The sequence below is a fragment of the Vulpes vulpes genome, chromosome 1 (assembly GCF_048418805.1).
Source record: "Vulpes vulpes isolate BD-2025 chromosome 1, VulVul3, whole genome shotgun sequence".
Taxonomy (NCBI): Eukaryota; Metazoa; Chordata; class Mammalia; order Carnivora; family Canidae; genus Vulpes; species Vulpes vulpes.
Window position 1 is genome coordinate 141,498,587 of NC_132780.1, and position 23,959 is coordinate 141,522,545.

At 51.9% G+C, this 23,959-nt stretch overlaps 2 protein-coding genes across 7 annotated transcripts; one reads left to right on the forward strand and one right to left on the reverse strand.

Annotated features, from left to right (window-relative positions):
- The first annotated feature begins 11,736 nt into the window (after positions 1-11,736).
- HSP90AB1 (heat shock protein 90 alpha family class B member 1) lies at positions 11,737-19,757 on the forward strand. Of its 6 annotated transcripts, none has more exons than XM_072732954.1 (12): positions 11,737-12,079; positions 14,725-14,871; positions 15,167-15,373; positions 15,480-15,639; positions 15,784-15,917; positions 16,040-16,348; positions 16,928-17,093; positions 17,316-17,506; positions 17,617-17,764; positions 17,888-18,156; positions 18,942-19,275; positions 19,388-19,757. In XM_072732954.1, exons 2-12 carry the CDS (start codon positions 14,725-14,727, stop codon positions 19,495-19,497), a joined length of 2,175 nt encoding a protein of 724 aa, XP_072589055.1. In that variant the 5' UTR covers positions 11,737-12,079; the 3' UTR covers positions 19,498-19,757. The 6 variants fall into 6 exon arrangements, with proteins under 6 accessions (XP_072589055.1, XP_025846781.2, XP_072589051.1 ...); XM_025990996.2 differs by lacking the exon at positions 11,737-12,079 and adding an exon at positions 12,694-13,305; XM_072732950.1 differs by lacking the exon at positions 11,737-12,079 and adding an exon at positions 13,081-13,310.
- Positions 19,758-19,980: 223 nt separating this feature from the next.
- Positions 19,981-23,493, reverse strand: SLC35B2 (solute carrier family 35 member B2). The gene is made up of 4 exons (XM_072733052.1): positions 23,338-23,493; positions 22,598-22,791; positions 22,275-22,429; positions 19,981-21,536 (listed from the first exon to the last, which is right to left on the reverse strand). Exons 1-4 carry the CDS (start codon positions 23,346-23,348, stop codon positions 20,598-20,600), a joined length of 1,299 nt encoding a protein of 432 aa, XP_072589153.1. The 5' UTR covers positions 23,349-23,493; the 3' UTR covers positions 19,981-20,597.
- Between the last annotated feature and the right edge of the window lie 466 nt (positions 23,494-23,959).

Sequence of the window (23,959 nt, forward strand, 5' to 3'; positions counted from 1 at the left end):
TCCGCGGCTCCTTGTGTCCTCCAGCCACAGATCCACACCCTCGAGATCGAGGGCATCAGGATGGCAGCCTGAATCTGGGGGATGAGCATGACCCAGCTGAGCCTCCGCCAGCCCTGGGCCTGGGTCCAAAGATGGGGGGTGGGGGCATTTAGTCCTCTTAGCCTCAGAGGGGCTGCAGTGCCCCCTGCTGGGGCCACAGAGGAGGGACAGGCCTAGAGCCAGGCCACCCAGACCGCTGGCTGAGCCTGATAAAAGGCCATTTTTCTTTGCTGCTCTATTCCTTATTTCACAGGACTGGGGGTAGAGCCCCATCTTTCTTTTGTCTTCACTGCCACCTCCTCCGCCTGTCGTCACCCCTCACCCCTCAGCCTCAGGGATAAACCTACAAAAGCTGGTCTGCCCTCCTCCCCCCAGTCCCCTTCCCTGGCTGCACTCCCACACCTCCAGGATTGTCCCCTGCCTGGTATTCACAGCGCCCATGTGTCCTTGAATTGGAACTGGGCCCTCCCCTTTCCTTCTTCAACTCACCTAGGGATGGATGGTGTGGGACTCTCAGAGTGGCTCTGGAGGGAGCCGTACCAAAGACTATACTTTCAGGGATCATTTCTATAGTTTGGAGGGAGCTGTACCACTGGGCCCCCCTTCTTAAAAAATTGACTCTTCCTGAAAGTGGGACCAGAGTGCTGGCCAGAGTGGACACACACACACACACACACACACACTGACCCTGGCTACAGCCCAGACAGCTCACTAATCCCTGACCAGCAGATAGCTACAAATTGGCACCTCTGTCAGGGCTTTTGTTTCTCAGTTTAATTTAATTGAAGGTTTTAGGCCTCATTAAGGGCTCTTAGCACATTTTCAAGGCTACTTGAAGAGCTCTGAAGTTCTCAGAGGGGAGTTAAATTATCATTATATGGAGAACTGGAGTCTGTGTACTGCAGGGGTACCTGTCAAACCAAGGTATATACCTGAGGTCGGTGGGAAAATGAGGTACTCCTTTCCTGTCGGATTCAGAAGCAGGGTTCCCTGAAAATGTTCCAGTGTTTGCAGTGCCCTTTGGCAACGAGGCTGAAACAAACCTGTGCTCTTTGTCTTCTCTCCCTCAGCCCTTCTTAACTTTCCTGTGCTACCCCAACCTGAGAGTCCTTTTTTTTTTTTTTTTTTTTTAAGATTTTATTACACAGAGGCAGAGGCAGACATAGGCAGACGGAGAAGCAGGCTCCCTGCAGGGAGTCTGGTGCAGGACTCGATCCCAGGACCCCAGGATCACACCCCTAACCAAGGGCAGATCAACCACTGAGCCACCCACGCGTCCCCAACCCGAGAGTCCTACTGGGCTCCTTGGCACCAAGATCCCTTCAGGGACCCTGTGTCTTCCCTGGGTCCCCCCACTGCCTTCTGCTCTTTCAGGACTCCAGCCCAGATGCCCTCAGTCCATCCCACACATGGCCACAGAATAATCCAGAACCAAACTTAGTGTTACATTGGTCTCTCTCCAGAGTATTCCAAGCATTTCCTGATCTCCCACCACTGCCAGCAAGGACAGCTAGTTTATGCAATTCCTTCCCCTTCTGCACCTCAGATTTGATAGCTTTTGACCTAAGTTTTATCATGCTCGTAACTGTACTCCAGCTACTTAAACAGAACTCCTGTTTTACAAGATAGGGTCTACATTTAAAAAAAAATTTTTTTTTTAAGATTTTATTTATTCGGGCAGCCCGGGTGGCTCAGCGGTTTAGTTGCCTTCAGCCCAGGGCCCGATGCTGGGGTTCTGGGATCGAGTCCCACATCAGGCTCCCTGCATGGAGCTTGCTTCTCCCTCTGTGTCTCTGCCTCTGTGTGTGTGTATGTGTGTCTCTCGTGAATAAATAAAATTAAAAAAATATATTTTATTTATCCATAAGAGACACAAAGAGAGAGGCAGAGACATAGGCAGAGGGAGAAGAAGCAGGCTCCATACAAGGAGCCTGACATGGGACTCAATCCCAGGACCCTGGGATCACACCCTGAGCCAAAGGCAGAGATGCTCAACCACTGAGCCACCCAGGTGTCCCTAGGGTCTATATTTACTCCTGTTTGTGCTCTTTCAGCTGCAAGTGCTTTTCCTAGCTCCTAGAGATACTCGGGAAATGTTTCCTTCCTTTTTGCCTCCCAGAGGTACTAAAAACATCCCCCCTCTCCACACAGTCTTCACATGCCTGGCCCCAGCTATGTGGTGGCACTCCTCCTTGCTGGTGCTCAAGGGATAGAGATGGGTGTTAAGTAGATTTCTCCCGACCCGAGCAATGACTTAAGGAGAGGGAAACCGGTTATTACATCACTTTTTAAAAAAGATTTTATTTATTTATTCATGAGAGACACAGAAAGAGGCAGAGACACAGGCAGAGGGAGAGGCAGGCTCCATGCAGGGAGCCCACTGTGGGACTCGATCCCCGGACTCCAGGATCAGGCCCTGGGCTGAAGGTGGTGCTAAACTGCTGAGCCACCTGGGTTGCCCACATTACTTCTTTCCTGTACTCAAAAGATTTTTTTCCCCAACTTTTTTTTGTTAATTTAAAGATTTTCTTTTTATTCATTCATGAGAGAGGCAGAAACCTAGGCAGAGGGAGAAGCAGATTCCCTATGGGGAGCCCAATGTGGGACTCCATCCCAGCACCCCCAGGACCCTGGATCACAACTTGAGCCAAAGGCAGATGCTCAACCACTGAACCACCCAGATCCCCCTGTACTCAAGTAGATGTTGAAGAAAATTACTAATTTTTCCAAAGGGAAAAAAAAAGTTTTCTAATGCAAATGCTAAAATTGTGCAGTCTCACACCCCTTTCTATTCTCCCAACCTCACATCTTCACCTGAAGACAGGAAAGGTGGGGTAAGAAAACAGCCCCCAGTTCTCCTGCCCACCCAACTGCAGTGATGGCTCCAGACACAGGTGCTCTGAAGGCAACACCACGGATAGGAGGCAGGCCTCCACTGTCAGGCCTCAGCACTTTGTCCCTAGCACTTGCTTCCTGTAAGGTGTGGGAAGGCTGAGCATGACAATCAGCCTGAGGTTCACCATGACCTGACCTGGCCATCACCTGCCTTCCGTGTGACATTGCTTAAAACATCAGTCTGGGGATCCCTGGGTGGTGCAGCGGTTTGACGCCTGCCTTTGGCCCAGGGCGCGATCCTGGAGACCCGGGATCGAATCCCACATCGGGCTCCCGGTGCATGGAGCCTGCTTCTCCCTCTGCCTGTGTCTCTGCCTCTCTCTCTCTGTGACTATCATAAATAAATAAAAATTAAAAAAAACAAAAAAAGAAACAAAAAAACATCAGTCTGTATGCTGGCCTCCCTAGGGTGGTTGCCACTGCAACACACACATTTCCTTGTGTTTGATCTTACATGGTGAATTGATGGGGCTTTAAACTTGTGAAAGGCTAAGAGCCCCAGTAAAATCAGCAGTCATCCTTAAAAAATAGAAGTCAAGCCTCTGGTGTAACTGATGAACTGGACTATATATCTTATTTGAGGTGAATATGGAAAGAGCACAGTGAGGGCAGGTATAACAGGTGAGGGGCTTGAAGGGGAAACTCCATTCATGGGGAAGACAAATAGTTGGAATGTGAAACTAGGATAATCATTCACAATGGTTATGAGCCGAGAACTGCAGAATCACTTTACAAAGAGATAGCGGAGCTTTCTGCCTGAAACTGGAGCCTGGACAGGAAGAGTGGCAGTTGGAGGGAAGTCAGCCAGCCTGTAGATCTGACACAGGCCAGGCAGTTTCTAGGGCAAGTTGTGGACATGGCGCCTCCCCAACCCATCCACCAATGGCACTGTCCTAGCTGGGCTCTAGCTGCTGTGTGGGTCCCCTGCAAGAGAGGAGGTGCTCACTCAGACCTCTCCATAGCCTTGGCAGTCCTGGTGCTCCCTGTCAATGAGCCAGTCGGCATTCTGGCCCCAGACTGCTGGGCAAGTGAGTCAGCAGGACCCCACAAATTGGGGTGGGGATGCCCTCTGGGCCTGTTGATGGGGTGGATGCTGTTTCAGAGCCTAGGATTCCATCTTGGGCCTTCCAGATACCAGCTGTGTGACCCCCGAGGAGTCCCATCCTCTAGGCTCAGATCCTTGTTCATTTATTTTTTTAAGATTTTATTTATTTATTTATTCATGAGAGACACTCAGAGGGAGAAGCAGGCTCTATGCAAGGAGCCCGACGTGGGACTCGATTCCCGGTCTCCAGGATCACACCCCGGGCCGAAGGCGGCGCTAAACCGCGGGGTGACTTCTTCACACAGGGTGACTTAGATGTATGGACTTACTAAGGTGATTTAGGGAGCCCGCGGGAGAGCCTGGATGCAGGACTGCCGTGGAGACGCAAGGCACCAAGAGTCCGTTAGGATGAGCCGAGGCTTTGCTCTTCCCGCGTCCAGTCCCCGGAGCCCGCCAGAACCAAACCTCGATTCCCCCCAGCCCAGCCCTTGCCGGTGCGAACCGCCTGTGGGTGCCCGCGCAGCGCGGCCCAGGTGAGGGTGCAGGGCGGGGCTGGGGCGGAGCAGCGGGAGGCGGAGTCCGCTCGGCCGGGGGTGGGGGTGGGGTGGGGGGGGTACGACACGTCGCGGTCCCGCGTGCCGCCCGGCGCTTAGGAGACCGGATTGGGCCTCTTGAGACCGGCTCCGCTTAAGCCCGGGTGACCTTGAAGGAAACATCTGCCGTCCGGGGCCACTCCTCCGTAAAGCAGGGATGGGCACACCTGCACGGCCTACCCCTGGGGTTGTGAAACTCCGGACCCAGGTAGTGAACAGCAGCTCTTGCTTTCACCTGCCACTCCGCTCACGTCTCACGCATCTGGGGGTCTGCCGCCGTCCAGGAACCCTACGTGGTGCTGGCTGTTGCTATGCCCATGTGGGGGGGGGGGGGCTGGGTGTCTCAGTGGTTGAGGGTCTGCCTTCAGCTCAGGTCGTGATCCTGGGGTCCTGGGATCGAGTCCCACGTCAGGCTCCCTGCATGGAGCCTGCTTCTCCCTCTGCCTCTGCCTCTCTCTATGTGTCTCTCATGAATAAATAAATAAATACAATCTTTAAAAAACAAAACCAAAAAACAACGGAAGCTAGCAGTGTTAAAGGATGGAAAAATATTTTATAGACCACAAGGCACCAGGTAAATACAAGGCTCTGCCTCTCTCTCTTTCTCTTCCTATCAGATAGGCAGAGAGACAGACAGACACAGATGAGAGAATTCCCAGACAGTAAAGGGGATGGAGACACAAAGCCTCTTGTGATGGTGTGGCACTGTAATGCAAGCCTGGTATACCTTCCTCCCCTGCCTTCAAAATATTCCAGACAGTTCTCTCTCTCTCTCTCTTTTTTTATTAAGATTTTATTTATTTATCCATGAGAGACACACAGAGAGAGGCAGAGACCCAGGCAGAGGGAGAAGCAGGCTCCATGCAGGGAGCTGGACGTGGGACGGAACTCGATCCCAGGTCTCCAGGATCAGGCCCTGGGCTGAAGGCGGCGCTAAACCGCTGAGCCACCCAGGGATCCCCTGACAGTTCTTTTCACATACCCAAGGATCCCAAGCTTCCCAGGATTTGGAACTCCCATGTAATCCTCCCCAGATGAAAGGAGCAAAGTCCTTCCTGATGTCTAACCCGAGTCCCTCCGGGTTCTTGGGCATCGGCACCCAGTAGCACCACCACATCTCTTATCTGGGTGCAGGTGGGCCACGCGGGCACTGGGCCCAGAAATCCAACCAGGTGAGAACTGTACATTAGGGTGTGACTTGTCCCTGGGGCGAGTCAGGTGACCAGCAGAATGGCTAAGTAGGTCAGGGTTGTTTGTGGTAGAACCCCGCCCCCCCCTCCCTGCCTGCCATCGACTCAGCTGAATTGATTTAGGGTTAGGTTTTACCTTCTTAGTCAAAGGGACCCAGTAGCACGGAACAACACCAAGACAGCAAGGGATGCCTGGTGGGCATCATGACCGGACAACAGACAATTTGGAGCTGAGTTGAAAATGACAGGCAGGACTCCGTCACGCCCCCTTAGGTCACTGATACTATGCCCACAGAGAGTCAAGACACACTCATAGGTGTATTAATAGAGTAGGTACCAAAGATACCCTGTTTACAATTTCCAAACGGCTTAGATCCTAACTCTGGCCTTTACACTATACTCCCCTGAGAAATTTTGTTCTTGTCCATGACTTCAGCCATCAGCCTCTGTCCAGGAGGACATTCTTTCGTGCCCTATAACATGCCTAAAACTGATTCTTGACCCCCTCCAACCCAGAGAGGTTCTCCCCTCCTTCAGCCCCCACATTTCATCATTCTACCCTAAAAAAGGAGAACACCGTGCCTCTTGCCTACCCCTGTGTGATCTCCCCACTTTTCGCCTCTGCCTTCTCCAAGTTATGTCCTATGGAGTCTCCAACTGTGTGTGTGTGTTTCTTTGAGCAACACAATTAATTGGCTTGGCTTAATAGATTTAACATATTTTTTTAATAAAATCTTTTATTTTTTTTCTCCTGTTAATCTGTCTCATGTCAATTTTTTAAAGATTTTATTTATTCATGAGAAACAGAGAGAGAGGTAGAGACACAGGCAGAGGGAGCAGGCTCCATGCAGGCAGCCCGACTCAGGACTCTATCCCAGGTCCAGGATCAGGCTCCGGACTGAAGGTGGCGCTAAACCGCCGAGCCACCCGGGCTGCCCAAATAAGTAAAATCTTAAAAAAAAGAAAAAAAAGGACACAAAAAACAATTTTAGGGATAAAAAAGGACATACTTTAGATGGAATAGAGGTTGGAAATACAGTCAAAGAGAAGAGTATGCAATAATAAAGCTTTAAGAAAAGCTTTATATTTATATATTTATATTTATATATTTATTTATATCAGAAAAATTATTAAACAAAATTTACTCAAGCAGAGGTAGAAAACCTGAATAGTCCTATATCATTAAAAAAAAAGAACAAAAAACGAGGGGTGCCTCGCTGGCTCAGTTGGTGGAGCATGCAACTCTTGATCTTGGGGTTATAAGTTGAGGTCCTAAGTCGGGTGTAGAGATACTTAAAAATAAAATTTTAGGGGTGCCTGAGTGGCTCAGTTAGTTGGGTGTCTGCCTTTGGTTTGGGTTGTGATCTCAGGGTCCTGGGATCCAGCCTTGCATCAGATGGCTCCCCATGGGAAACCTGCTTTTCCCTCTGCCTCTCTCTGTGTCTCTCATGAATAAATAAACAAAATCTCTTTTTTAAGTCTTCAAAAATAATATTTAAAAATCTTAAAAAGAATTGAGTCCTTAGTTAAAATGTTTCCATACAGAAAATAGACTCAGGCAATCTTATAGGTGAGTTCAGAAAATTTTTAATAAATAGATGGAGGGGCACCTGGGTGGCTTAGTTGGTTAAGCATCTGCCTTCAGCTCAGAGTTGTGATCCCAGAGTTCTGGGATTGAGCCCCCCTCCATCTGACCATCTGTAGGGCTTCTCTCAAAAAAATAAAGGAGTCTGCTTCTCTCTTTCTCTCTAAAAAAAAATCTTTTATAAATAAATAAGTAGGTCAATTCTGTTTAATATTACTTTTTTGTTTAATATTACTTTTTTTTTTTAAAACATTTTTTTTAATCTTTATTTATTTATGATAGTCACAGAGAGAGAGAGAGAGGGAGGCAGAGACATAGGCAGAGGGAGAAGCAGGCTCCATGCACCGGGAGCCCGATGTGGGATTCGATCCCGGGTCTCCAGGACCGCGCCCTGGGCCAAAGGCAGGCGCCAAACCGCTGCGCCACCCAGGGATCCCTTTGTTTAATATTACTTAATATTAGTTTAATTAGTTAAACATATAAAGGGAATTTACTAAAACAATAAACTCAGTAGATGCAGAAAAATAATTTTTTTTTTTTAGAAAAATAATTTTGATATTCAGATTAAAATTTATATCAAGTTAGGGATAGAAGGAGGAAATATTGTGCTCAATGATGAAAAAAATTTTTAAAGATTTTATTTACTTATTCATGAGACAGAGAGGCAGAGAGACAGGAGAAGCAGGAGCCATCCAAGGAGCCCGATATGGGACTCCATCCCGGACCTCCTGGATCAAGCCGTGAGCCGAAGGCAGATGCTCAACAGCTGAGCCACCCAGGTGCCCCAATGATGAAATATTAAAAGCATTCCTTTTCTGATCAGAAGTGAGATAGGGATCCCCAGAATCACTGCTTCCACTCTTCATTGTCTTGTAGGTCCTAGCTGGTGCACAGTAACAAGAAATAAGAGATACAAGGATTAGAAAGGGAGAAACCAAACTGTCATTGTTCTCAGATGATAGGGTTGTACCTAAAAAACAAACAAAAAAAACAAATTAAGAATTAAAAAGGTAGTTTACCAAGTTATGGGACCAATAAAATCAACCGCTTTCTTTTTTTTTTATACAGCTGGGATAGAATTTATTTATTTTAAGATTTTATTTTTATTTATTCATGAGAGACAGAGAGAGAGAGAGAGGCAGAGACACAGGCAGAGGAAGAAACAGGCCTGATGTGGGACTCGATCCTGGGACTCCAGGATTACGCCTTGGGCTGAAGGCAGGTGCCAAACTGCTGAGCCACCCAGGGATCCCCCAAGGCAGTCGCTTTCCAAGCTCTTCAGGAAACCTTAAATGAAGGAAAATTGTCATTGGCGTTGCAGTTGCATCAAAAACAAAAAGTCTAGTGCTAACAATGAAGTGAGTGAAAGTTATGAGACTCATCATGTCCCAACAGAAAGTGGAAACTGACGCAGAGTTGGAGCCCAGGTTGGCCAGGCAGACTGGCTCAATTGTCCAACATCTCTGAACATCAAGTCCACTGGCCTGTGAGGATGTCAGTGCAGGGTATTCCCCATGGAATTCAGCAGCTATAAGCCTCATGGAACTGGGTAGAACCAGAAATGACAGGACCCAACTGGCAGCTCCTGAGCTTGGGAAGGGTGCTTGCTCCAGGAGTTCAGGGTTCAGAGCTAATCCCCATGCTCATACAGTCCCTGAGGTCCTGATGCTGCTCATTGCTTTATTCATCCTTTGTTTCTTATCTCAGCAGCTTCCCTGCTCCCTTTGAAAGGTCAGTGGTGCAGTCTCACTAGAATTGCCTGTAGGAGCACCAGCTGACTCTCTGCTCCAAGACCTCACTCCACTTAACTAGACCAGGGGGCTGTAGGTCTGTCTTCTCTGTAAAGGGCAAGAGAGGAGGCACCTGGGTGGCTCAGTGGTTGAGCATCTGCCTTTGGTTCAGGTCTGATCTGGAATTGCATTGCGCTGCCTGCAGGGAGCCTGCCTCTCCCACTGCCTCTCTCTCCCACTGTCTCTCGTGAACAAATAAAATCTTTTTTAAAAAAGGCAAGAGAGTATGTATTTTAGACTGTGCAAGCTACATGGTCTCTGCCACACTAACAAGTCTGCCATTACAGCCTAAAAGCAGCCAAAGACAACATATAAACAAATAAGAGTAGTTATATTTTAGTAAAGCTTTATTTAAAAAAATTTTTTTTAAAGATTTTATTTATTCATGAGAGACAAAGAGAGAGAGAGAGGCAGAGACACAGGCAGAGGGAGAAGCAGGCTCCATGCAGGGAGCCCAATGTGGGACTTGATCCTGGGTCTCCAGGATCAGGCTTTGGGGGCGCTAAGCTGCTGAGCCACCTGGGCTGCCCTCAGTAAAGCTTTATGAGCATAAATTCAAAAAGTTTTTTTTAAAGATTTTATTCATTTATTCATAGAGAGAGAGAGAGAGAGAGGCAGAGGGAGAAGCAGGCTCCATGCTGGGAGCCCAACGTGGGACTCGATCCCAGGTCTCCAGGATCACACCCCGGGCTGCATGTGGCGCTAAACCGCGGCGCCACTGGGGCTGCCCTCAAAAAGTTTTTTTTGAAGCTTTTACTTACTCATTTGACAGAGAGAGAGAGAGAGAGAGAGAGAGAGCGCACACACACAAAAGCACATAAGCAGGGGGAGTGGCAGGCGGAGAGAGGGGGGGGGTAGGGGTAACAGGCTCCCCACTGAGCAGAGAACCCAACTTGGGGCTAGATCCCAGGGCCCCTGGGGTCGCGACCAGAGTGGAAGGCTGATAACCAACCAACTGAGCCACCCAGGTGTCCTCACAAATTCAAATTTCGTGTACTTTTCACATGCTAAAATATTCTCTTTTGACTTGTTCAACAATTTAAAAAATGTATAAAACACTCTTCCCCATGAGCCATATAAAAACAAGCGACAGACCCACCAGCTGCAGGCCAGTTTGTCAGTTCTTGCTTCATCTGGCTACCCTCCAACAACAGAAGGTTGGGCTGGGTCTTTGAGACCTGGTCAGGAACAAAGAGTATCTTGGGAACAGTAAGCATTGCATGTGCCGCTGGGAATAGGATTCTGGAGCTCTAGGAGGTTTTTTTTTTTTTGTTTGTTTGTTTGTTTTCTAGGAGGTTTTAAGTTGGTTTTAATAGCCTTCAGTGGCTTGCCTCACTATAAGTTCAGGTCAAGATGTCTTAGCATAGCATTCATATAGCATTCATGGCCCTCTGCGAACTCTCCCTGCAGGGCCGCTTTCAATGCCTCTGCCTCTCTTGGGGGCTCCCAGGCTATGGTCCTTCTGTCAGGGCTGTGCCATTCCATGCTTCTCCCTCTTCTGGGACATATACCTGTGCCAGGGACTGGCCAGCCTTGGCCCTAAGCCTGCCCCCTGCCTCAGGCTGAGCTGGGAGTCTGATATTTCTCCTGTTGCTATGGTTCACACTTGGCCTGCTGCAGCCCTCCAGGGGCTGAAACCTCCATCTTGTTTATGCAATTCTGCCTCCCAGGAACTCACTGTGGGGGGCTTAAGTGAGTGTCAGCGAGTGGAAGAGCCTTCCAGAAAAGGCAGAATTTCTGTGCTAGTGCATGATTTGAGATCTTCCCACTAGAAGACCCCTGGAGTCTCTGGTCTTAATACTGATCCACAGGAGTGATTTCTGCTGCTTTGGACTTGGGTCCTGGGAAGGGAGACAGCATTGCTACTCCATTCCTGGAGCAAGGAGCAAGGGTTGGTGCAACAGAGGCTCTGAGCTGACTGATCTCACTGAAGCCTTGCTTTCCCGGTGAGAACGGGAGACTCACTTTTACCTCTTCACGGTATCGTGAAATAGTGTGAATGCTCTTTGTGAACTAGGGAGGTTTTTAATTTTCTAGGCCCCTTCTGCCCAGAAAGAGAGAGGGTATGTTGAGGGATGGCACACTTCGTTTGAGATCTTGATCAGGGACAGAGAATCATGGAGGATTCCTGGCAACAGCACCCACAGCTCTTCCCAAACACATTAACTTCCCCAAGTCACAGATTTCTCACACACCATTAAGAAGGGGAATAGGGGGCAGCCCGGGTGGCTCAGTGGTTTAGCACCGCCTTTGGCCCAGGGCATGATCCTGGGGACCCTGGATCGAGTCCCACGTCGGGCTCCCTGCATGGAGCCTGCTTCTCCCTCTGCCTGTGTCTCTGCCTCTCTGTCTCTCATGAGTAAATAAAAATCTTTAAAAAAGGTGTGTGTGTGGGGTGGAATAGAAGGGAGTGGTGGCTGTGGCTGGGTGATGAGGTCTGGTGCTGGGGGAAAAGACAAGGAAATGGAAGGTCTTCTCTTCTTTGGAATTTAACATATGAATAAGGAAAATACAAAGGAAAAAGGCTGAGGAAGGACGGCGGGCGGTGGTGCTGGAGGCAGCCCCTCCCCAGGATTCCAGGGAACGACACTGTGGGCCAGGAAGGAAGTGGATGGACATCTACAAGGTCACAGAGCTGCAAGAGGCCATTCTCTTCCGGAGGGGCTGTGGGTCCGACGGCGTTCCTAGGGGAGGCCTTAGGTAGACAAGGACGGCTTCCCCTCTGGAAGGCACGCGAAAGGGGCTGAGCCACGGCGTCCCACAGCTCTCCCGGCCGACTAACGGCTTGGGAGCGCCCGCGCCGCAGCTGGAGGGGAACGACTTCTGGCGGCCTGCAGCGGGGACCCGCTCCTCCTCCCGTCTGCCGGCCGCAGGAGCGAAGAGGGCCCACACTGAAACCAGATGGGGAAACAGCTCCGTGTGCTCACGCAGGGAAGACGCAGGTCTCCGTGTCCCACTCACATGGGCGGATGCAGAAGTAGGGGAGGGTCCTCCTCCCCGCCCCCCGCGATGGCGAAGGCGTCCCGGGGTCTCTGCGCTCCGAAGGCGGCGCCAGCACCACCGCCCCAACAGCCCCAGGCCGTGGGATCGATGGCGGGGGTGGGGGGGGTCAATCTTTCCCTTTATGCTCCATCCCACTCCCGAGGGAGCGCTGGGCTCGCTGAACCGGCAGGTGGGAGATGAGGGTCCCCGCCGCGGGCTCCTAGGGTAAATAGGACTGGGGCAGCCCGCCTCCTCCCCGGGGACCGCGGCACAGTCGCGGGGCAGCGCGGCGGCTGCGGACACCCGGCCCAGGCCGCAGAGGGCGGGGCGGCGCCTGCATGGAGGGGGCGGGGCGGGGGCGGGGCCGCCAAGGCGGGTCTGGAAACTGCTGGAAGTAATCGCAGTACCACCATTGCCGCTCCTTCCGCCGGACGCGGGCAAAGAGTCCCCCTGCCGGCGCAGGCCAGCGCCCTTCCCCCAGCCGGAGCCACACCCCGCCGCAGAGCCGCGGCTTTCGCCCGCTGCCCCTGGGAGGGCCGGGGCGCAAGGCCTCCCTGACGTTAGACCCCGGATTCCGCACCGTCCCTAAGGAAAACTGCTTCCCCTTCTCGGGTTGTAGGGGTCTGGAGGGCAGATTGTAGCAAAAGAGTCGAACCTGGGAGCCGAGGTCGGAGCGGTCGGCCGCTTCCATCCCCGCCCTCCACCTTTATAGGTGTTCCTCCAGGCCAGGACTCTTGAGTGGGGAGGCGCCTGCCTCATGGTTCATAGGAAGGCCAGTGGCACCCGCACCCCTAGATCCCCCACTTCTTTCATATGAACGTTCCAGTCTTTAGTTCTTGGAGGGAGCTCATGCCTTGCAAAAGCAGAGATGCGGCCACGCAAAAGGAGTACTTGCGTACTCTTAAGGCGGAGACCGAGACCGGCGGCTCCCCCGCCCCCCCGCCCCATTTTGGGCCATGACGTCAAGGTGGGCGGGCAGCGGCAGGTGCGGGGCTGAGTTGCACCCTCCTTTAAGGCGGAGGGATCCGGGGGCCGGCAGCTGGGCTGTGCTCCGCCGTATATAGAGCGACCGGGGGCGCACAGCCGCTCTCTTGAGTCACCCCCGCGCAGCCTTGGTTCGGCGTCGTAGCCGGACGCAGCCCCTGCCCGCCGTGGTCTGTAGTGCTTGCAGCTCTTCTCCTTTAAGGTAAAGTCGTAGCTGTTTCCAGGTTTTCCTGTCTGGAGTGCTCTCTTGAGTCGCTCCCGTTCCTCGTTTCTTTTCTAAAGCCTGGGTTGTGTGGAGTGGGAGCGGCCTGTGGGATAGGACGACTCCAGCTGCTTCCGGGGGTGGCTGGGAGGGGGACCGGGAGGTAGACTTGCTTTCTCACCCGTGCCTGGTGGCGGGCGTCCCCGCGGGCGGCGCCTGGCGCTGGGGGAGGTGGGCCGCGGAGCGGGCTGGGGGTGGTGGGCAGCTGCACGTGGTGTCCGCGCCGGCCCGGGACGCTGCCATGTTTGCCCCTCCACTTCCGGACGCGGCTACGGGGCGCCGGAGGGTCCCCGCGCGTTGTGGGTGTGCGCGCTGGACGTGACTCAGCACAGCGCGGGGCTGGCCTGCCTGTGCCATCTGTCCCCTGGGACGCGTTTTGCAAGGGTTTTCGTTTTTTTTTTCTGTGACCTTCGGCGAGCAACGTTTTACGGCGGTCTCTGGCCCATAGTGCTTCCTCTCTTTCTAGATCTTTCCTGCAGTGTCGGTGTGGGGGAGGGAAGTGGAGGGGGCAAGCTCTGGAAGATGGGTCCTTTCCTCCCCCGCCTCTCCGAAGAGCTGAGATTGTTCTGGAAGCTTCTGGAACCCGGCGCCCCGCCCTGGTGCCCGGATGCTGGGGCGAAGGGAGGCTGCGCGGTGGCGCCCCCTCCTCGCGTGGCCCTGGCCGACGCACGTCCGGCAGTGACGAGGGTCTGCCCAGCGGACGACGGCCACCATCTTGGTTATGTTTGGTTTGGTCCCATGCTGTAGTCACGTGTGCTGGGGTCGCGATGGAGCTTCTGCCTTAGCGGTTCTTTGTCTCAGCCGCTAGGGCGGGTATCCACCGGCCCCGAGGGTACTCGGCCCCCGGGCTCCAGTGTGCTTGATGTGGGAGACCCCCAGCGGGAGAGCCCATTGCGAATTCCTTTTAACCCGAAATTGGTCGCCTCGGGCTATCGTTTGTCCTACCAAAAGAAATAGAATTGTATTCAGTGCTTTTCTCTCGAAAATGCCTGTGTGGGTTATCTGGAGTCCTTTTCGTGTTCCTGGATCCGATCTGCATTTTCAACGAGGTACTCGGTGATGTGGAGTCTGTTGGGTCCCATGGACCACTTAGGCTCCAAGGTATTTTCCCAAAACGCTTTTGACGTTGTGTGTTGTGTTAAAGAAGCTTTTAAAAATTCTTCCTGAATTGGATTTCCACTAAGGATATAGGCTGAAATCATTGAGGGAAAAGTTTTCTAGTTTTTCAGGAATATGTTTGCTATCCAGCCCAAAGCAATTTCAATTAAAATCTGAGTCTTCGTTGTGAGTAGGGTGAATCGGAGTGTTAACCTGTGGGCCACGCTGTTCTTTTGTAATTCTTGACTGTTCTTATTTTAGATGCCTGAGGAAGTGCACCATGGAGAGGAGGAGGTGGAGACTTTTGCCTTCCAGGCAGAAATTGCCCAGCTCATGTCCCTCATCATCAATACGTTCTATTCTAACAAGGAAATTTTTCTTCGAGAGTTGATCAGTAATGCTTCTGATGTGAGTGCTTTGGGCACTTTCGTTTATGGTTTTTGTTTTTAGCATTCAGGAAAACGGAAAAGGGTTTGGGATTTTACGGGGCTGCTGTTGGAGGGGGCTAAACCCGCTCTAAAATTTTTTTGGTTTACTCTATAGGAATGAGGGAATATGGTAACTCTTAACTGCTGTGGTTCTTAAATCTCAAGTTGAGGAAATCAGAACTGGTGCTACTTGGAAGTTCAAGGTTTTCTTCTGGATGAAGAGGTGAGGTGAGCTTTAGGAAGTGGAAATGTAAAGTTGAAATTTGTGTTTTTAGGCCTTGGACAAGATTCGCTATGAAAGCCTGACAGACCCTTCCAAGTTGGACAGTGGTAAAGAGCTGAAAATTGACATCATCCCTAACCCCCAGGAACGCACCCTGACTCTGGTGGACACAGGCATTGGTATGACCAAAGCTGATCTCATAAATAACTTGGGAACCATTGCCAAGTCTGGCACTAAAGCATTCATGGAGGCCCTTCAGGTATGTACTGTTTCACCTAGACAGGCACCATTCATTTTTGTGGATGTTCTTTGGTATGGTTTTTTGTTTATTTTAACTTGTGTTTGACTTTAAAATTTTCTGGCAGGCTGGTGCAGACATCTCCATGATTGGACAGTTTGGTGTTGGCTTTTATTCTGCTTATCTGGTGGCAGAGAAAGTGGTTGTTATCACAAAGCACAATGATGATGAGCAGTATGCGTGGGAGTCTTCTGCTGGGGGCTCTTTCACTGTACGTGCAGACCATGGTAAGTTGAGGTTCTTGTTTGGGTTAGAATTCTGGGGAAGTCTATAATCTAGATCTTAATAAGTATGTTGTCTGTAGTTGGTTTTTTGTTATAATTCTGCTTTTAGTTTTGTGTCCTTATGTTGTCTTGACTGATGTTTCCTAGGTGAGCCCATTGGCCGGGGTACCAAAGTGATCCTCCATCTTAAAGAAGACCAAACAGAATATTTAGAGGAAAGACGTGTCAAAGAAGTGGTGAAGAAGCACTCCCAGTTCATAGGTTATCCCATCACTCTTTATGTGAGTATGGACTGGTAATCGTCACGTATATATGATGTCTGCCGTTCTGGAGGATTGCATGGTCCCCAATTTTGGGTGTTCTGTATTCTGGAACCTTTTTTTTTTTTTTTTGGGTACTTCAGTTGGAGAAGGAACGAGAGAAGGAAATTAGTGATGATGAGGCAGAGGAGGAGAAAGGGGAGAAAGAAGAGGAAGATAAAGATGATGAGGAGAAACCCAAGATTGAAGATGTGGGTTCAGATGAGGAGGATGATAGTGGGAAGGACAAGAAAAAAAAGACCAAGAAGATTAAGGAAAAATACATTGATCAAGAAGAACTGAACAAGACCAAGCCCATTTGGACCAGAAACCCTGATGACATCACCCAGGAGGAATATGGAGAGTTTTACAAGAGCCTTACTAATGACTGGGAAGATCACCTGGCAGTCAAGGTGAGCCAGCCATGCGTGCTGACCCAATAGGAAGAGCAAGCAGAGGGTGTTGCTGTGGTAGACCGGTGGAATTTGCTCAGCTGGTTGGTAGGTGGGATCTGAATGTCATGGAGTCCTGTCCATTCACTTACTGGGGACACTTTGGTAAAGAGAGACATCCTTTCCAGTGACCTCACTTAGTTTCTATGGCAGGTTCTTGATGGGATTGTTTTCTCATTGATCTAAGGGCTATACGTAGCTGTGCCATTGTAGGTTAATTTAGGGTAAAAGGTTAGTTTTTTGAAGATACTATATTTGAGTAGCAAGTGAAAGAGGATAAAGAGAGCAAGAGCAGCAGGGGAGGGGAGGACTGAGCAGGGAGCCCCTGGCAGGGCTCGATCCCAGGATCACGACCTGAGCCAAAGTGAGATGCTTAACTGACAGGCATCCAGGTACCCCACTTTAACAGCTGTCTTAGGGCATCTTTTCTATCCTTGGTGATTAGGGAAGATCTATCTTGTGAACGATTTAATAATCTAATACTACTGGGAGTAAACACTTCTTAAAATATGTTACTGGTTTATTTTGAATTTTTTGCAGCACTTCTCTGTAGAAGGTCAGCTGGAATTCAGGGCATTGCTGTTCATCCCTCGTCGGGCTCCTTTTGACCTCTTTGAGAACAAGAAGAAAAAGAACAATATCAAACTGTATGTCCGCCGTGTGTTTATCATGGACAGCTGTGATGAATTGATACCAGAGTATCTCAGTGAGTATTCTCTTGGGTATTCTCTCTTAGTTGGGTAAGTCCTGTGAAGTTTCCTCAGCATTCTCAAAGACTTGAGGTCTTTTCATTTTCTAAAAAGGAAAGAAAAAAATCTTCATTGTAGCTAACATGACTAGTAAGGGTTCAGTGACAAAATGGGTCCTATTGAATTTACATAATCTTGCATAGTTTATTTTTAACTGTTTTCTCCCTGGTGGATTACAGACTTCATCCGTGGTGTGGTTGACTCCGAGGACCTGCCCCTGAACATCTCCCGAGAAATGCTCCAGCAGAGCAAAATCTTGAAGGTCATTCGCAAAAATATTGTGAAGAAGTGCCTTGAGCTCTTCTCTGAATTGGCAGAAGACAAGGAGAACTATAAGAAATTCTATGAGGCGTTCTCTAAAAACCTAAAGGTACAGAAGCAACAGATTGTTATTGAATATTCATGGTGGAGGATTTTTTAAATTCACGTACAAGGTAATGTTATTTAGAAATAAAATTGTTTTTTTTCTTACCCCGGAAGCTTGGAATCCATGAAGATTCCACTAACCGGCGCCGCCTTTCTGAGCTGCTGCGTTACCACACTTCCCAATCTGGAGATGAGATGACTTCTCTTTCAGAGTATGTGTCCCGTATGAAGGAGACTCAGAAGTCCATCTATTACATCACTGGTGCGTTGGAGCTTGGGTCTGATCAAAGGCTCTCAGGGTGAAAGGAAGGGAGGACATTTGGGAATCTCTGGGAACTGGGAGGAGGCGACATTCTGACCCGAGTCACACTCCATAACCCTACAGGTGAGAGCAAAGAGCAGGTTGCCAACTCCGCTTTTGTGGAGCGAGTGCGGAAACGGGGCTTCGAGGTAGTGTATATGACAGAGCCTATCGACGAGTACTGCGTGCAACAGCTCAAGGAGTTTGATGGGAAGAGTCTGGTCTCAGTTACCAAGGAGGGCCTGGAGTTGCCTGAGGATGAAGAGGAGAAGAAGAAAATGGAGGAGAGCAAGGCCAAGTTTGAGAATCTCTGCAAACTCATGAAGGAAATCTTGGATAAGAAGGTTGAAAAGGTGAGCAACTCTGGGAGTAGGGCATGTGTATTATAAACAAGTGCTCTCAGAATCTTATAGCATTACACAATTAGATTTATTTTTCAAGATTGTATTTATTTATTCATGAGAGACACACAGGCAGAGGGAGAAGCCGTCTCCATGCAGGGATCCTGATGTGGGACTTGACCCTAGGACTCCAGGATCATGCCCTGGGCTGAAGGCAGGCACTAAACCGCTGAGCCACCCAGGGATCCCAATTAGTTGTACAGAGCCTAATTGGCTTCCAGCTTTCTGGACTTTTTGCTGTTTTTACTAGGCAGCTTTAAAGTTGGTATTTCTGTAATGTCTGGCGGAGATTTAGCTTTGAGGGTTTTTTTTTTTTTTTTTTAAGATTTTACTTATTCATGAGAGAGGCAGAGAGACAGGCAGAGGGAGAAGCCATCTCCATGCAGGGGTCCCGATGTGGGACTCGACCTCAGGACTCTCCAGGATCATGCCCTCGGCTGGAAGGCAGGCACTAAACTGCTGAGCCACCTAGGCCACCCAGGGATCCCAGATTTTTCTTTTAAGATTTCATTCATTTATGAGAGAGGCAGAGACCTGGAGACGCAGGTTCCCTGCAGGGACTCCGATGCAGGACTCATCCCAGGACCACGCCTTGAGCTGAAGGCTGATGCTCAGATCCTGAGCCACCTAGGCATCCCTAGCTTTGAGTTTTTGAGTAGAACTTAACATATAGTCATTTTGGGCTGGAAATGATAAACTGAGGCACCATCAATGGGAGTTTCTGTGACTGTCTACAGGTGACCATCTCCAACAGGCTGGTGTCTTCACCCTGCTGCATCGTGACTAGCACTTATGGCTGGACTGCCAACATGGAGCGGATCATGAAAGCCCAGGCACTCCGGGACAACTCTACAATGGGCTATATGATGGCCAAAAAGCATCTGGAGATCAACCCTGACCACCCCATTGTGGAGACACTGCGGCAGAAGGCAGAGGCAGACAAGAACGACAAGGCTGTCAAGGACCTGGTGGTGCTACTGTTTGAAACAGCTCTACTCTCCTCCGGCTTTTCACTGGAGGATCCCCAGACTCACTCCAACCGCATTTACCGCATGATCAAGCTAGGCCTGGGTGGGTGCCCGTTACCAGAGTGTGACAAGGAACTGGGGAGCTGGTCTCACGGGGGACAAAGATGATTTACTGGTATTTGGATCAAAGTTAACAGGCCTTTTTTATTTTCTAGGCATCGATGAAGATGAAGTGGCAGCGGAAGAACCCAGTGCTGCTGTTCCTGATGAGATCCCTCCACTTGAGGGTGATGAGGATGCCTCTCGCATGGAAGAAGTCGATTAATTTCTCCTGCAGACCTTGTGCCCTCTGTATAGTGTCCCCATGGCTCCCCAGCAGCCCTGAGTGGCCCCGGTTCACCTGGTTCCCTCTGCTGATGTCTAGTGGATTTTTTTTTTCCCCTCCTGTCTTTGTTAGAGGCAGGATAGAAGGGCCTTAAGCCCTAGCCCTCATGACATTTGACAAGGGGTTTGGATGTGTTATTGTGGTGTTTATTTTGTTCTGAGATTAAAGTATGCAAAATAAAGAAGATACAGTTTTATACAGTTATGCTCTCCCTTGTAAAGTGGATCTCCTGCTTTTTAGTTTCCTTAGCTTCTCTATCCCAAGCTTTACCTGGTCATTCTTCAGGTACATTGAAAGCTAAGGTCACCTATAGCCATTTAGCACTTTTCAAACATTGCGCCTCAAGCCAGCATGTGTAACACTATACCCTTTATATCCGTCCCCTTCCTAAAGCATACACTTCAGTCAACCAAAACACCGGACTTTAAAGCCCATTGCAGCAGTTTAATTTAATAAAATAAAATTATAAGAGCAAAAAGTTACATTTCCAAGGTACCAAAACCTGCAACTGGCTCTTTGAGCAGAGCCTAGGGATCCAGGAGCAGAGGGTGGCATCACTGGGCAGGGTTCTCCCATCCCCCTCCTCCAGCACAGCACCCGCTTTCAGGGACTCCTGGGAAAGCAGCACTTGGAGCCTACAACACTTGTGCTTTTCTCACCAGAGTAAGAACTGTAGGTCTCTGGGAGTCTGCAAGGGTGGGCTGTTCAGGGTAGGGGACAAGCACTGGTGAGGTGTTGGAGCCCATAGGGCAAGACTTCAGGGAATTCGAGGGGGTGGAGGCTTTGGAAGGTCCCTCTGTCTTCTCAGCATCCCTCCACACTGAGGACGGTCCTCTACCCTTGGGCTCAGAAGAATCCCTACTAGAGAACGGGGGACTTAAGGCAAAGGAGAAGGCTGCCTCTTGGACTCAACCCCAACCTGCAGAGCTGATTGTGATACTGAGAAAAAAACTGCCCTTGAGTGGACCGCCTCAGAAGTTTACAGTAGGAGAGGAAAATCGTAAGGTGAGGGTCCTCTTCCGCGTCACCCCTCAGGCCCTTCAAACTTTTTGCACAGGGGACTCCACAGGCACAGCCTTCTTTCCCCGTTGCTTTAGACGGCCCCGGGCATAGACTCTGAGCAGGAGGGCTGCAAAGACCACAGCCACCCCCAGGCCCCCCACCACAGTGACAGTGTGGCCATAGAGAAGGCAGGAGAGGAGGATGGCAAAGGCCTGGCGGAGGGTCATGATGATGGTGAAGATGGCAGCCCCAAACTGCCCTATGGTGTAGAAGATGAAGAGCTGGCCACATGCAGAGCAGATAGAGAGCAGCAGGGCATGTGCAGCAAATTCACTGTGTCGCCCCATGAAGCGGGTCCCCTCCAGGAGGGCCCCCTGCTCTAGCAGCGAGCCCACGGTGAAGAGGCAGGAGAATAAGTTGACCCCGAACATCATCTGCACCGAAGACATCTTATAGGCAAACAGGGCATCCTGCCAGTTTGAGGTGAAGCTGTCAAAGGCAATATAGCCTGCCAGGAGGATGAGGCCTGACAGCGTGGTGGCTGGGGAGCTGCGGGGCTCTGGTCCACTGGACAGCAGAAACATGCTGACCCCAATGGAGATGAGGCCGGCCGTCAGGTATTCCCAGTGTTCGTAGCTGCGCCGTGACACCAGCTTTCCCATGAGCATGACTGGGATCACCTTAGAGGCCTTGGCCAGCACCTGGGTGGGGAAGCTGACGAACTTGAGGGCTTCGTACTGACACCAGCTGCTAAGCACGTTTGACAGGCTGGCAAAGGAGTACCGGTACATGGGCGCCCCATGGCGGGGCTGCTTGCAGAGGACGCAGTAGAGGCCAGCTACGATCAGCGCCAGCACTCGGTTCATTAGCACCAGGAACTGTGAGTCTGTGAAGCGCTCACCTGGCGATGTAGCAGTAGCCCCGTAGCTGCGGGTCATCACTCTTTCCTGCAGCACTCCCCAGGTCAGATAAGACACCTAGGTAGGGGAGGATGAGGACAGGAGAGAAGATGAGCAAGAAAAGGAAAACGTGGACAAAAAAGGATCGTGACAACCTCCCTCTTCCTCAAGTGTCTAAATGATTTAAAGGATGGCATATATATTTGCTCTCTCTAGTAACTAGAAGTTTCTTCTCCTCTCCCAAACCTGCATTCACTTCGTTTGACACATTCAAGCATGTGTCAAACACTTAAAACGACAAATGCTTTAGGACTGTCCAGATCCTATTCGCCCCACCTGAGGGTATGTTAAAGCTGGCACCATCCCAGGTATCTTCCTATCTATTCTCAATTCAGGGAGTAGAAAAATGGGACACCTGTTAGCATGTGCAGAACTAGTAGTGCCCACCCCAAAGTGCCAAGAGCTCAGCATCTTAGCTCCTGCTCATATGTCGTGTGGGGAGGAGGGAAGGCTGAACGGCTTCCTTAAACTTTGATTAGTGGGTTAACAGTATATGAGACACATCATTGCAGGGGAAAGTGTAGTAACAGCACAGAAGACGTAACAGAAAAGAGGGTAAGAAAGAGGCAAAAACAAGACAGCATTTCCTCCACCCACTTCTCAGAAGATGATGGTACCGTGTGCCCCTGGGAGGAGGGGGGCCACACTAGCCAGCAAACTGTTGGGACTGGTAGGGTGAAAACTCTGGTTCCACACAGTCCCTTGTCCACCAGGACCCAACCCAGGGAGAGAAGCGAAGCCCACCTGCCTACCTACCTGGAGCCCCGCAGCACAGAAGAGCAGCTTCAGGGCTTGCCAAGTGGGAGTGGTCTCCGCAGGCTCAGTCCTCGAAGTCAGAGGGACCTCGTCAGAGGCCTTGGGCTCATTGCCAAACACACAAGTTTTCACCAGGGGGAAGCAGAGACCCCTGCCTAAAAAAAGCACCCAAGGTCAAGATCTTATCTCCTCCCCAGCACCTCCCCCTCAGGCCTTCAGGCCTCCCTCCCTCCCTCCCTTTCCAAGCTACCTCCCTCTTTGGAGTGCTGGCCAGCACTCAAAAAACGGACCTGGCGCGCTAACCCCACCCTTTCTGGACACACCTGTCTCCAGGTAGTTCTTCCGCCTGAAGTACTGCACCATCAGGTAGCCGGGGACCATAAAGCTGGCATAGCCAGCAGCGTTCACCAGAAAGCGGAAGAACCACAGCTGCGTCCATGACTCTGGAAGGGCTTCGGAGGTCTCCCCCCCTGCCCCCAGGGAGGGGAGCGCAGCCAGCACCACCACTGCCCACCACCTGCGGGGACAGCGGACGTCAGGGTCAGGGTCAGGGTCAGGGTCAGGGTCAGGGTCCAGCTCCTCAGGCGCTCGGCCCTCCGGAGGGGAGAACTGGAGAAGGGCCCAGAGTCTCCCCGCCCCCCTCAGCTGCAGCCCGGCCCGGACAAAGAGCCTCTCTCTCTCCTGGGGGGCGGGGGAGGCCGGCGCGGGCCGGCGGGGCTCCCTCCCTCCTCCCGGGGCCGCCCCGCCCCTGTGACCACACAGGTTCCCTCTGTTCCCTCCAGCGCTCGCCGGCCGCCCGGGCCACAGGCGGCGCCCCCTCCTCGCGCCCCGCCCTCCAGGATCCGGGAGCGCCCCGGCGCCCGAGTCCTCCGCCCGACGCCCCCGGACCCCGGCGGCAGCTCGCGCCCACGCCGCGCCCTCCCCGCCGGCCCCGCTCCGCGCCCCGCGCCCCGCTCCGCGCCCCGCTCCGGCCGCCGGGCAGCCCGACCCCTCCGGCCCGGCAGCGGCAGTCACGTGGCCCGGGGCCCGGTCACGTGGGCCCGCCGCTCCCCTAGCCCCCCACCTGGCGTCCATGGTCCGGGCCGCGTGGGGCGGAGGGGGCCGGGGAATGCGGTCCCCGGGCCGCGCGCTCCCTCCGCTCCCGACGCCGCCTCCAGCAGCGGCCAGTGAGCGAGCGGCTGGCGGAAGTGCCGCGCTCTTCCCGCCTCCCTCCCCGCGGCCGCCCCTCCGCCCCCAGCCGCGACCACGCAGCGCCCCGGGCCGCCGGCGGCCCACAGCGCCCCCGTGCGGCCCGGAGGGAGGCGCGGCGCGGGAGCCGAGAGCCGGGCTGCCCGGGCGGGGGCGGGGGGGGGCGGGGCGGGGCGCTCGTCCCCTTCGCCCTTAGCCCTCGCCACCAACCCGGGAGGTGCCCCCTGTCATCTCAGGACGGGGACAGAGATTCTGCGTCCCACTCCCTCGTGCTACCCCTTTGCCGGTTTCTGCCAGGAAGATCCCTCCTTCCGTTCTTGGCTGGGCTGCAAGGCTGCCCCCCAACAAGCCTGGACCTTGGAGGCGCTGCACGACCTGGCTCTTCCACGGCGCCGGCTCACGCAGCCTCTGCGGGGTCGCACTGGCCCGCCCTGAGGTCCTCTCATTCACCAGGGGACCAGGGGCCTTCCCCCTGAACGCCCTCCCCGCGTCCCGTC

Excerpts from the sequence above, each read along its gene's own strand:
- HSP90AB1 (XM_072732945.1), top strand. The coding sequence starts at position 14,425 with ATGTGGAGTCTGTTGGGTCCCATGGACCACTTAGGCTCCAAG. Across the intron at positions 17,507-17,616 it reads CGTTCTCTAAAAACCTAAAG|CTTGGAATCCATGAAGATTC; the intron begins GTACAGAAGCAA and ends TTACCCCGGAAG. Across the intron at positions 19,276-19,387 it reads CATGATCAAGCTAGGCCTGG|GCATCGATGAAGATGAAGTG; the intron begins GTGGGTGCCCGT and ends TTTATTTTCTAG.
- SLC35B2 (XM_072733052.1), bottom strand. Across the intron at positions 22,430-22,597 it reads GAAGAACTACCTGGAGACAG|GCAGGGGTCTCTGCTTCCCC; the intron begins GTGTGTCCAGAA and ends TGCTTTTTTTAG. Across the intron at positions 21,537-22,274 it reads TCTGTGCTGCGGGGCTCCAG|GTGTCTTATCTGACCTGGGG; the intron begins GTAGGTAGGCAG and ends TCCCCTACCTAG.